The following is a 12,689-nucleotide window of genomic DNA, read 5'->3' on the forward strand; positions in this document are numbered from 1 at the left end:
AATCTAAACTACCTAAATTACCCTTTCACACAACTCTCTCTCTCTCTCTCTCTAGATGTACACACAGACACGCTCGGGATCTCTCTAGCCGCAACGAACTCTCCGGCCGAATCCCAGACGAAGTGTCCGCATGCGAGAGGCTCGTGGGTCTCGACCTCAGCCACAACAGATTCACCGGAGAAATCCCCGAGAGCCTCGCGGAGATGCCAGTTCTCGGCCAGCTGGACTTGTCTGACAACGAGCTATCTGGAGAAATCCCGAGAGGCCTCGGCCGCATCGAGTCCGGCTCTTGATTCCGCCGTCGGATCTGCAAATCTCCGCCGGATCGGCGATGGAGGAGGTGGCGGTGGAGCTCACGCGTGCGAGGGACGCGAAGGAGCGGATGGCCGGCATCGAGAGGCTCCGCCAAATGCTCGTGTCCCGGCACAGAAATCCGCTGAGTTCGCCGGAGGTCTCGGTGGTCGTCGGTTGCTGCCTGGATCTCCTCCGGGACGGAAGCGTCGTCGTTAGGGATTTTCTGGCCATGGTTGACTTGGTCTGCGTTGAAATTTCGAGGAACGAACCCTAGAACCCCCAAATTCGCGGTAAGTTAATTGAATTAACCTACTGGAGTGAGTTAGGTTAATTAATTAACTGATTCGTGAAAGATTTGAAATTCACAAAAAATTTAGAAAAATCATAACTTAAGTCAATTGATATTCAAAGCATTCAATTAATTAACCTAATTCCGAATTCAATCATTTAGTAAATTAACTTTACTCACAAAAAAATCAGAACGTAAACTAATATTCAACCAATAAGTTAATTAATTAACCTAACTCACTCCAGTAGGTTAATTAAATTAACCTATTCGCGAATTTACCAAGGGCGTTATAGTCTGAGCCGAAAATATGGGCTATTTGCTTAATAAAATGAAACTTGGGCTATTCCCCCAATAAGAATGATAAACTTGGCTAGTTACAACAAATAGCTTTATTGGTGTTTTTTGTGGTATGAAATGAGAATTTTTTTGGCGAATTGGGTATATGTTATGCAGTCAGATGGAGGATGTGACTGCTTTAGGTGGGTTGACCCAAAATGTGCACAAGGTTAAAACAAGTCATTTTAGGGCTGCTGAAAGAATTAACTAGTTAGAATTCGAGAATGGCCAGTACAAAAAACAAGCACCGATAGTCAAAGAACATGGAAATAAGATGTCATATGTAATTGTTATAATGGTTATTTTTATGTGCATACTGATCATATGTATCTGTGTTTGATCAGTACATAGTGTCACATTGTTATTGTATTATGTATCAGACTTGAAAAATGAAATGAAAATATTAGTTTTAGTGTTAATTGTGTATCATTGTTAATAGCAAAATGAAATGAATACAAGAGCATAACCAAAACTGCATATATATTCATTTCAGATTTGATACTGGTATCAATACAGCATATCAGGCATCAATAAAGCCAGTAAATAACAAGACCAACAAAGCAATTCCAAAACAAAAAGACAGGTTTCAAAATCAAATGACAAGTTCTGTTACCAAAAGACAAGTTTCAAAACCAAAAGGCAAATTCCAAATAACAAATTTGCTGATGGTACCACATAAAAACAAGAGTTCTAAACCAAAAGAGCAGTTCTAATATGTCTAACTGTTTTAACTAAACACAATTATGTCTGAGAAGAAGATGCTTGTGACTTTGCATTATGTTTCTTTCTTCTTTCCATTCTCTTGATTGTCTCAGGTGCACGGTTTGACTTAACATGCCAGCCTCTCTTCTTTCCTGGCTTAAGTTGTCAATGAATTTCACACACATAAATTAGACAAGTCACATTTTGCATAAGTTACCGAATCAGGTTAAATAAATGTATACCCGACTAAATGTTGTATTAGAGAAGGTGACTCTAGAAAGGCTTGATTGATCATAATTGTTGTAGTGATTTTTTTGGCCCTTCCTATATTACTTTGTTGAATGTTCTGGAAGTGGCCCATAGCCTAGAGCTGGCTCATCATTACTTTTGCTCATTTTCTTCTTGGGTCTTCCCTCCTCGACGTCTGTTGCTCGTCGTCGTTGTGGATGCTCTTAAGATCGCTCCAAAACCTATAGCCATCAAGGTCTTCACTTTGACCGTCAACGTCTGCACAAACCTATTTCACAGACAACCACCATTGCTATGCTTGGAGTGCGAATCCTCTTCATACTCTTTGTCGTCAACGAACTTCTTCTCTAGGAGTTCAAAATCAATTACGTCTCCATTAACTTGCTGATCGTCTTCCATCTTCGACGACCAAGGAACAAGAACTTTTTGGTTCTTCGATTTGGGAATTCTTGGGCTTTAAGGGATTTTCGAGCTCTCGTTGATTAGGGTTTTTTAAATTTGAGTTTCTAATTTCTATAATATATTTATGTCATTTATTGCATTTTATTTTTTTAATACCGTTTTATTGTATGTTTAAGTGAATTAACATTAGTAATATATCACCATTATATCTCAGCCATTGATTCGTATTAGGGACTAACGATGAGTCTAATAACAGAGATTAAGAATTTTACCCAGCGAAAAAAAAAACATTAGGGATTAAATCGTATCCAGCCAAAAACCCATATATATATATATATATATAAATCTCTATCATATATATTTTATTTAATCACATACTGGTTATTGTATACAGTATGCTCATTATGTGATGCTATATACATTATACTAATAATATGATTATTGAATACTGTTAGCGTCGAAGTAACGACGACAGTGGAAATATTGTATATAATATACTGATTATTGTATATCGTAGCGTCTGAGTTACGACGACAGTGGAGATATTTATACAATATATTGGTAATGTGATTATTATACACTGTTAGCGTCGGAACCACGACGACGGGGGAGATGGCCTCCCATGGGCGTTCGAGCTCCGCTTGGCGGCGCGGAGTTTGGCACGCTTTCACATCTCATAGATCTGATTTGTATACAATATACTGATATCACATGTCAAATTCGCCGTGGCGTTGGAATCGATCGGCGTGGACGGAGATGAAAGTCGATGCCACGACGATGACTCTCACGGGCGTTCGAGCTCCAACGTGGCGTCGCGGAGTTCGGCGTGTTTTTGCATCTCATAGATGTAGTTTGTATACTGAGCAATAAAGGCATTTTGCTCCTAAAAAAGTAAAATCCGTCATTTTCTTAAGGTTTTAAAAACCTGTTTCAAAAACTAGCAACCAAACTTCGTTGTTTATGTAATTCCCCACTTAAATATGAATTGTGTTATATCACATTTGAATAATTTGATTATAGTTTTAATCAATTATGAAGTTTGTTCTTAGTTTTTAATTTATAAGTAACTCATTTTCTTAATGTTCGACTTATTTTATTATTTAATATTTATAGTTTTATTTAGGATTTTTTTTCTTTTCTCTATTTACTGTTTTATTTAGAATAAACGCGAAATCTTTGACCATAATTTTTCTTTAGATATTTGTAGGTGGTTTGAAAATGTAAAAATTCTACAACTTAAACATATTCAAATGAAATATTTGTGCAATTTCTCAGATGTTTACTATTTATTTTATCTTGAACCGTATGAGAACGACAATAAAGCTATTTTGATAAAGGGTTTTTTAAACTATTAAATAAAACTCTTCCTCGCAAAGTAATTGAATTCATTAAAATGCTAGCACAGGTGTTGATAGCTACAACAGGACAAACAATCCTGACTGAACACAAGTGTAGATCAAGTAGTAAGTCCACTAGGAACCAAAATAAATAAATAAATAAAAAAAACTCTTGCGCAAACTAGACGAGATTATCAAACTCCAAATGTGTGGTTTCTCAAAAGCAAGTTCAACGTTACATCGTTCACAGCTAATCAACAAAAGAGAACGACACGTCACAGTAGCCCGATCTTCGGTGAGTTAATTTGCTTACTATGGCTTCCTCGGCGGCGAACTACTACTAGAGCTGTTGCTGCTACTTCTTCCTCTCAATGGCCTAAAAATTAACCACACATTATCAGGAAATAAATACAAAAATAAACTCGGTATCGAATTAAATATATATAAACAGAGAACGAGACGACAATTAGAGAGACATTACCTTCTTGGGCTGCGAGACACCCTCCGGGTAACCTGCTAAAATAAATGACATTTGTGACATTATTGACGGGAACCGAGCCAGTTAAATTCTCTCGTAGAATCTAAAAAAAAAAGGAAAGAAAAAAAAAAGGCAAACCTTTCTAGGACTAGGCGATCCAGAGGATGATGATGTGGACCTCCCACGCCTCCCAGGTGGCGGTCCTCGGCCTCTGCTAAGAGATACAGTAAGATAAACAGGCTGGTCCAATCTATCACTTAAATTGAGAGATCAATTAGTACCTTCTAGGTGAAATCGATCTCGAACGTGATCGACCAGGCCTCCGAATCGGAGAGCGGCTACGCCTGCGAAGTGGAGACCTCCTAGGAGGAGGACTACGAGGCCGTCTTGGAGGTGAACTGAGCACGAATAAAAAGAAAAGAAAATAAAATAAATAAAAGATTATGCAGCCTTAACCAGCTCGGTAATGAAGTATTGAAATAATTACCGGCGTCTTGGAGGGGGAGGAGAGCGTCTTCTAACAGGACTGCCACGAATCCTTCTTGGAGGCGAACCCCTACGTAAAACACAAAATCAAGACTTAATACGAGCAATCTAGCAATTTACCCCAACAAAACTGTCTAGTTCACTTTAATATGTGAAATCTTGGGTACTCCAACAAAACTGAAAGTTTTTATGTTATAAAAAAAATGTAGTTATGCGGGCTGGTAGAGTTACCTAGGAGGAGGGGACCTTCGCCTCGGCGGAGGAGAAGGGGAGCGGCCTCGGGCGGGAGATGCAGCCCTCCTCCGAGGAGGCGTGTCACCGCGGCGACGGGGAGGAGGCGACTCTACGCGACGCCGTGGAGGCGAGTCCAGCGGTCGTCTCGGTGAACCGCCTCTGCGCCCAATAGGAGATCTCCTCGCAGGCTTCCGTCGCGGAGGCGAAGCTGATACGAAAATTCGATATTCCTTGTTAGCATCGACCAAATAAAGGCTCTACTTGCATGCCATAATATCTATACATGTATACACACATTGTTTCTTTTATTAACCGTGGGTATCCGGTCTTGACCAACTAATCCCACAAGTCGCTATCCACACGTCACAGCATTCATCCTTAGCACTAGACCGTATATATTATCGGGTGTCTTAGAAGATACTAAACATATATTGTGTAATATTTTTTGAAACCAGGGTTTAGTCCCTAGGTCTGGGTTCCAACTGACCCCACAACATTTTGGGGAATAGAAACACTAGAAAGTGTTTGGTGGGTTATCTAAAGAGAGCTAGAACCTAATACCCCTTGGAAATAAACCGAGGGTCTAATCGCTAAACTGACAAATCTTATACATATATATATATATATATATATATATATCATTTGTAATACGTACGTTCCCTTGGTCGCTTTGACGGTCCCTCCTTCTCAGCACTGGCGTTATCAGCCTTCGGTGTGTCTTTCTTTGGAGCAACCGCGGGTGCCTTCAGAGGTGGCGGCGGCGGTGGAGAGGCCTTCTGTCGTTGAGGCAATGTGAACCTGGCTCTCACTACATTCCCATCTATTTGAGCCTGAAAAAATAAAGTTTAACGTGAAGCCACTATTACCATCGAGATCGTAGCCATCACTACAAATTACAGATCGTGATCTGTGGAAAAAAACTTACACCGTCCATGTACGCAAGTGCTTTTTCTGCATCTGCTCTTGTCTTGAACTCGACGTACCCATACCCCTTGGGAAGATTGACCTGCATTGCACAGATGATATTCAAGAAATAGCACGTGGATATGATAAACCAAACCTAATCAGGGAATGATAGACTTACAGATCGATCCATTGCAAGCTCAACGTTCACGATTTCACCAAAATTGCCTTCAAAGTAGCAGAAAATGTGGTCAGAATAACTAACAATAACACAAAAGAATGACAATAAAATTCCTTCCCACAGTCACTATATATATATTCAGCAATCCAATTTCACTACATCGTATATGGCTATAAAACGGAAAGACTCGGAGCTTAAACAGCCACCAGTTCTAAGTCACCAAGCATAAACTGACTACATACCGAAAATTTCTTTGAGATGGCCTTCGTGAACATTCCTGGTGAGAGCATCAATGTGAAGGACAAGCGACTCGTTAACAGGCGATCCCTTCCTGTAAATTCAATAGCCCGTGTCAGAAAGAACATCGAAGGAAAAACAAAACATTGAACTAAGAAAATACACCGGAGCTAATATAAATAAATTCCACTAAATTTGCATAAACAAGAAAAAAGTGTGTAGCTTCTAGAAGATTAAAGCTTGAGAGCAAACAATCCTACCTCGGGGGAGGAGAAGCTTTCTTCGATTGCGGAGGCGGCGGCGGCGGTGAACGGCCTCGCCTTGCTTCTTCGCCGCCAGGGCTGTAAATCAAACAAACACAAAGCAAATTTAAAAAAGACGGTCATTTCTCAAACTCAACATTTCTCAGCGAAAGAGCCATGGTTACGAAAACAATAGAGAAACCCTAGCAATTATACACCAAACGAGGCTACAGAACTGGCATGTCCGAAACCCTAGACAGAGAGAGAGAGAGAGAGAGAGAGAGAGAGAGTTGAACCTTTTGCGAGACGGAGGAGGGGATCGGCTGCGAGAGCTATCGGAGCGAGAGGGAGAGGAAGAGGAAGAGAAGGATCTGGAGCGAGATCGGGAGCGAGAGGAGGAGCGAGAGCGCGAGGACGAGGCTGAGCCCGACGGCGAGCGACGTCCACGGCTTGGCTTAGCCATGGCTGAACTGAAACCCTAGACAAGATAAAAGCCAACCAGAAACACAAACCAACCTCTCTCAACTCAAAAATCACAGTAAATAAAATAATGAGAATCAATAAAGGGACTATCTCGACTCTCAACCAAACTACAGTTGAAAAACGACGCTGCGTATTTAAAACAACAGTATATTTAGTAAACGACAGATATTCGATAAACGACATAACTTTGTTGATCATACTTTATTGATCATTAAGAGATTTGAATGCGTTTGCCCCTCTTTTTTGAGAAACAGCTTCAAATATTCCATTAGTAATTGGGCAAAATACCCGCCGAACTACTTGAAACAAGGCTCAACAATGATCGAGATCTAATAAGATCTTACATTAAGTACAGATAATAGATCAGATCGTGCACACTTCCGTAAATAGGAAGATCAAGAGGTGCACTAATTTTCGAGTGTAATTCATGCTCTTTCAACAAATCCATAGTGGACGTTAGAAAGATCCAACCAACCTTGGTCATGCAACCATAATGAAGAAAATTCTTCAGGCTGTTTAGACGGGAGTCTAACAGAATTCTCCAAGCGAGAAGGTGGACGACGACTATTCTGTCTCCAATCCAAATCGAAATAAAAAATCATAAAAAAAAAATCCTGTTCTAAACAAAAACAACTATAACAAAAAACTAAAGACACAACAAAAACTAATCTTAAAAATACGATACTTTGAAAATCTTCCTCCGTCGATTACTCTATCGTCGATTTGTGTCCATACACCACTGTCATATAAAACAAGATCCAAACTCTTAGCTTTCGGCCGAATGTACGGGAAGCGAAGGCAATGACTTGCCAAATTGTATGTCATGTGTGTGTATACATCAAATTTTATATAAAAAAGGATCTAGGATTAAATATAGTATTTTTTTTAAGAATTAATGACACTTTTGCCCCCTGATGTATGGCGTTCCTGACAATCCACCGCCTAATATATAAAAACGACCACTTTTGGCCTTAATCTTGAATTGGGTTTGATGGCAGTCCTTCCGTCAAAATTTAAGCCTTAACGTCAGTTAAATGAGCACGTGCCTCGTCCGTGTAAGGGTATTGTGGGTATTTCCCCACATGAATTGAATTGTATATTGTTAAAAAAAAAAAAAAAAAAAAAAAAAACCCAAATCGAATTGTTTAAAAAAACCCAACTAGGAAAAACTCTTAAACCCTAATGCCCAAATCTTGCATTTAGAATTAGATTCAAACCCTAAACTAATGGCGAAGGAAAAATCACCGGGTAGGCCATCTCCGTCGAGTAAATGTGGTGGATCTCGATCTGCATCATCCTCTCGTGCGAAGAAATCTGAAGCGACGAAGACAGGTGAAGCGACTCGTGCTAAAAAATCACCGGCGAAGAAACCTGGAGCGACGAAAAAATCGCCCGCGAAGAAATCTGGAGCGACGAAAAAATCGCCTGCGAATAAATTTGCAACAAATACCCCATCTCAAGGTTTGTCCTCGATTTATATCGAGTGGAAATTTTTGGGGACCACATGTTTGTGTCTTTATTTTTGTTGTCACGTTAGGACCACAAATGGATTCTTTAATGGATTCTTTTTGTTTTGAGTATTCTTTTGTTTTTGTGTCCCGTGATGTGGGTCCTTCGTGTTGTTATTGATGTTGGTGGGCAATATTTAATGGCTTTGCTTTTGTTTGCTTTCGGGTTTCTTTTTTTTTTATTGCAGAGGAGTTATTAAATAAGTTTACAATCAACTTTCACCATGGGGGTAGAATGGAGTTTTTACCTGATGGTTGGAGATACGAAGGAGGTGTCATTGATCACTGGGACCACGCTGATATGGACAGAATGTCCATTGTGGAACTGGAGTCTGTGACGAGGGAGTCGTTGGGATACACTGTCAATCCAGTCTTCTATGTGAAGTCTACTACATGTGATAGAGTTCAGTGTATTTTCACTGACGTCATATTACTGGCAGCGTTATCAGAGTGGCTATCAACACAGTGGGATGTGGACATATACTGTGATCACCCTGATAATTATCAGCCAACCAGGCCGTTGGGCATTGACATTGCACCCCAACCAGAAGATGGTGAAGACGTTGAGATTGCCGTTGCACCCCAACCAGAGGAGAGTGATCATGTCGAGATTGACATTGACATGAGTGCACCCCAACCAGAAGAGCTGATCCAGCAAGAACAAGATGAACTCAATGAAGAGGCTGATGACGTTGCTGACGAGGCTGATGACGTTGTTGACGAGGCCGAGGACGCGGAGGACGTTGTTGACGAGGCTGAGCATGGTGAAGACAATGGAGAGGTTGAGCATGATGAAGAAAATGAAGATGGTGAGCAGGCTGAACACAGTGAAGAGGCTGAGCATGCTGAACACAATGAAGAGGCTGAGCCGGGGTTTGAGTTAAGCGAAGACAACATCGATGTAGATGGCGATGGTGTATACAGTAATGCAGAAGAAGATGATTCTGAGGATAGTGACTTTGACATTGATGCACAAATTGGTTTTGATGACTATTCATCGTCTGAAGATGAAGCAGAAACTGAGGCCGAGAGTTCGACACGCGTTCAGTTCAGAGATGTTAGGAAATCCAAGAAAAAACTCCCAAACTTCCAGGAGTTTAATGAATCAGATTTAAAGAGCCCAAGCTTCAAACTCGGAATGGTATTCCAAACTGGAAAAATGTTCAAGGATGCAGTCAGACAGTACGCGATACAGGCCGGTAAAGATGTATACTTTAAGAAGAACGACCCTAATCGTATTCGTGCGGAGTGTAAACAGAAGAGCTGTAACTGGACGATATTCGCATCTCTATTGGGGAAAACAGGTGTGTTCATTGTTAAAATTTACAGGCCTGAACATACTTGCCCTAGAGTTAACAAGAATAGGTTTGCCTCCTCGGCTTGGTTGGCACGTACTTACATGCAGCAATTCAAGGACAGTGAGTCATGGTCTGCATCAGATTTCATGAATCGGGTTCAAGATTTGTCAGGTATGAATCTACGTTGTAGGTATACACAATCCTTTCAATTATTATCGTGTAACATGTAAACTATGTTGTAGGTATACCATGCTCGCATGCCATTAGCTGTATTTGGCAAAGGCATGAAGATCCAATGAACTACGTCTCGCATTGGTACAAAAAGGAAACTTACCAGAACACGTACAAACACAAGATAAACCCAATTAATCCGACAGATCAGCGGCCGAAGATTGGATTTACACCTATGGAGATGCCACCAGATAGGGCAAAGCCTGGTAGGCCAAAAAAATTGAGGAGGCTTGAGCACGATGAGGTTATTCCTCGCCAAGGCACACGGATGACAAGGAGATATGTGACCACAACATGTTCCCGATGTGGTAAAGACGGTCATAACACTCGTACGTGTTTCAGACGCGAGCAACAAGAACAGGTAAACACGGTCAAAATTCTGATATACTATATGTAACAATACACATTGACTTATGGAATTATTAACAACGACAAGCGAAGACTAACTCAACAAGTAATCAAGCAACTCCACCGTCACAACCAACCCCAAGCTTCCACTGCAGCAGCACCGTCACAACCAACCCAAGCTTCCACTGCAGCAGCACCGTCACAACCAACTACTGGATTTAGGGTATGTATTTTCGGATTGCGTTGTCCATGACCATATTACATTTCACAAACTATTGTTTTTACATTTTCAGAGAAGCCCTCGGCTTAGGACTCGCCGCAACACCAACACAGTGCCAATGGAGCGTCGAAGACTTTTTCCATGATATTATAAAACTTTGATATTGTATAGGTTAACTCTATCATTTTGGAAAGCTGTGTAAGCAAACTATATTTTGAGCTTACTCGATAGCTTAAGTATAATATATTGTTTTGGAAAGCTGTGTAAGAAAACTATATTTTGAGCTTACTCGATAGCTTAAGTATACTATATTGTTTTGGAAAGCTATGTAAGCAAACAATGTTTTGAATTATAAAAGTTATATTGTTTAAGTTTGTGATTGTGTTTAAATTCATTCTCAATTTCTTTCAGTCAATAATCACTTGTTGTACTATAAGTAATGTCATCAAATACAAGAACACGCCATTTTCATTGTCACAAAATCATTACAACTTCATTGTCAATTCCACTTGATTTTACTTGATCAAAATCATACATAAAAGAACGACAATCACACAAAGCAGTATCTTTATTTTCAAAGATTCACTAGCTATCAACATCATCATGTTATCGGTAATATCGGTGATCTTCACGTCATTTGCCAAACCTTGTACATGTACATCAATGCCGTCTTGAACTTGCGACGACTGTGACGTAGGGGGGTCCAACCATTCAAAGAAGCCGCAACCTTGGGAGTTTCTATTCTGTTGAATACAAGTAACAATCTCAAATATTACTTTCGAAATACATTGTACAATCTCAAATATGTAATTTCTTTCGATTCTATGAATATTATAGACAGTGGCAGGTACTAAGAAAAAAAATGCAGACATATTGAGAAATTGAATAAAATGCAAACATATTGATACCAGTAGACATTGAGAAATCGAATAAAATGCGGAGTAAATTCTAAGATCACAATCAAAACAGATTTATTGAGCATAAGACGAGAAACAAAATTTGGTTTTGATTTATTTTCGCTTGAATGGTAATAATACACTGGTCCTTTTTTTATCGACAAGATAATACATCATGGTCTCAGCGCCAAATAAATGCCATGTCGCATTGTCTAATACATAGAGACGAGAAACTTACCTTGTACAGAGGACATCCGAGAAATCGCCTTGAAGGGTTATGCCCAGTCCGTGATAACCTCTCGACGGCACTCAAACCACACGGACAAGTTGGCCGCGGCACCACCACCTGGTCAACAATCACGCGGTCTTTCTTGCGAGTTGACGCGCTGCTGTGACTACTCTCCATCGCGACCAGACCTTGGACTCGATTCGTCGCTCACGCCACGCCACAGAGACCTCCAGCTCGAGTCTGAAAATGAAGAATGAAACCCTACCTGCTTCGATTTGGGGGAGATGGATTCAAAATGTTATAAGGACATTTGGTAATATCCTGAACATGTGCCTAACACGTGCCACTTTAACTGACGTTTTGGGCTTCAATTAGACGGAAGGCCCACCTATGTTATAGCACATAATATTGAGGCCAAAAGTGGTCGTTTTTATATATTAGGCGGTGGATTGTCAGGAACGCCTTACATCAGGGGGCAAAAGTGTCATTAATTCTTTTTTTTAATGACAAGTATTCAATGGATTCATGAGTATAAGGCTAAAAAAAAAATAATGAGTTTATGTTGTATTTCATCTTAAATAATTGTACTAATCAATCTAACGTAAAATTCAACTTCGATCAATTACATATTTCTGATTTAGTTTTCAATTGAATTTAATCGAATAAATTAATCCGTAGGTTTTAACTGAATTTACAGTCGATTAAATTTACCTGAGTTAGGTTAATTGAAATCAACAAAAGTTTTCTATAAATTAATTAAAAACGTGATAATATTAATCCCTTGGTTTTCTCGTATATGATATTGGCTGCGTTTGGTTCAGATTAAAAAGCCCTGTTTTTGCTTTTAGAAAAAATTAGGTAAAACTGTTTTTACCAAAAACTTCAAAAGCGATTTTAGATTTTGTACATGAGATGGAAAAGTTAGGATTCTTAGCTTTAAGAAAAAATGTTTTTAAGTTTGGTATATAAATTACTGTAATATCCTCGTACAAAATATTATTCATATATATGTATATAAATAAGTATTAATAATTATTATTTAATTATTAAGAACATGTCTATTTTAGTCTTTTTACTATAATATATTTATTTTACTAAACGCTAAA

At 39.5% G+C, this 12,689-nt stretch overlaps 1 protein-coding gene across 4 annotated transcripts; it reads right to left on the minus strand.

The window, feature by feature from the left end:
- Positions 1 to 3,636: 3,636 nt before the first annotated feature.
- SR45 (arginine/serine-rich 45) lies at positions 3,637 to 6,926 on the minus strand. 4 transcript variants are annotated; one of them, XM_089629313.1, is made up of 12 exons: positions 6,667 to 6,926; positions 6,389 to 6,469; positions 6,134 to 6,222; positions 5,892 to 5,938; positions 5,733 to 5,813; positions 5,463 to 5,637; positions 4,805 to 5,015; positions 4,575 to 4,643; positions 4,369 to 4,485; positions 4,226 to 4,298; positions 4,091 to 4,122; positions 3,637 to 3,985 (listed from the first exon to the last, which is right to left on the minus strand). In XM_089629313.1, exons 1-12 carry the CDS (start codon positions 6,831 to 6,833, stop codon positions 3,922 to 3,924), a joined length of 1,206 nt encoding a protein of 401 aa, XP_089485439.1. In that variant the 5' UTR covers positions 6,834 to 6,926; the 3' UTR covers positions 3,637 to 3,921. The 4 variants fall into 4 exon arrangements, with proteins under 4 accessions (XP_089485439.1, XP_089485438.1, XP_089485437.1 ...); XM_089629312.1 differs by having other exon boundaries at positions 4,091 to 4,125; XM_089629311.1 differs by having other exon boundaries at positions 4,226 to 4,301.
- Positions 6,927 to 12,689: the final 5,763 nt, after the last annotated feature.

This window comes from Urtica dioica, chromosome 10 (genome assembly GCF_054948205.1).
Source record: "Urtica dioica subsp. dioica isolate 48M chromosome 10, U.dioica_male_clone48M_v1_H2, whole genome shotgun sequence".
Classification (NCBI taxonomy): Eukaryota; Viridiplantae; Streptophyta; class Magnoliopsida; order Rosales; family Urticaceae; genus Urtica; species Urtica dioica.